The sequence below is a fragment of the Eimeria mitis genome, genomic scaffold (assembly GCF_000499745.2).
Source record: "Eimeria mitis Houghton genomic scaffold, Emh_scaff224, whole genome shotgun sequence".
Classification (NCBI taxonomy): Eukaryota; Apicomplexa; class Conoidasida; order Eucoccidiorida; family Eimeriidae; genus Eimeria; species Eimeria mitis.
The window spans coordinates 10,898-11,253 of NW_013570567.1; the positions used below are offsets into that span (position 1 = coordinate 10,898).

The 356-nt window shown below is 57.0% G+C and overlaps 1 protein-coding gene across 1 annotated transcript in view; it reads right to left on the bottom strand.

Annotated features, from left to right (window-relative positions):
* Positions 1 to 214, bottom strand: part of EMH_0004260 (uncharacterized protein) — a gene marked incomplete at both ends in the record, with an annotated part of 369 nt that extends 155 nt beyond the window's left edge. The window contains one exon of the mRNA XM_013496688.1: positions 1 to 214. Coding sequence (XP_013352142.1) covers positions 1 to 214 — 214 coding nt within the window.
* Between the last annotated feature and the right edge of the window lie 142 nt (positions 215 to 356).

Sequence of the window (356 nt, forward strand, 5' to 3'; positions counted from 1 at the left end):
GCTGCTGCTGCTGCTGCTGCTGCTGCTGCTGCTGCTGCTGCTGCTGCTGCTGCTGCTGCTGCTGGTGGAGTTCGTGCTGCTCTTGCTGCAGCAACGGGTGCTGCTGGTCCTGCAGCAAGGGGTGCTGCTGCTGCTGCAGCAGCAGCCGCTGCTGCTGCTGCTGCTGCTGCTGCTCGAAGCTGCTGCTGCTCCTCCATGTGGGGGTGGCCTCCATCTCAGCAGGCACTGCAGCAACCCCAAACCCTAAACCCTAAACCCTAAACCCTAAACCCTAATTTTTTTTGTACGAGCAGGGATGTTTTTTGTTTGCAACCCTACAACAAACGCTAAACCCTAAACCCTAAACCCTTTTTCTG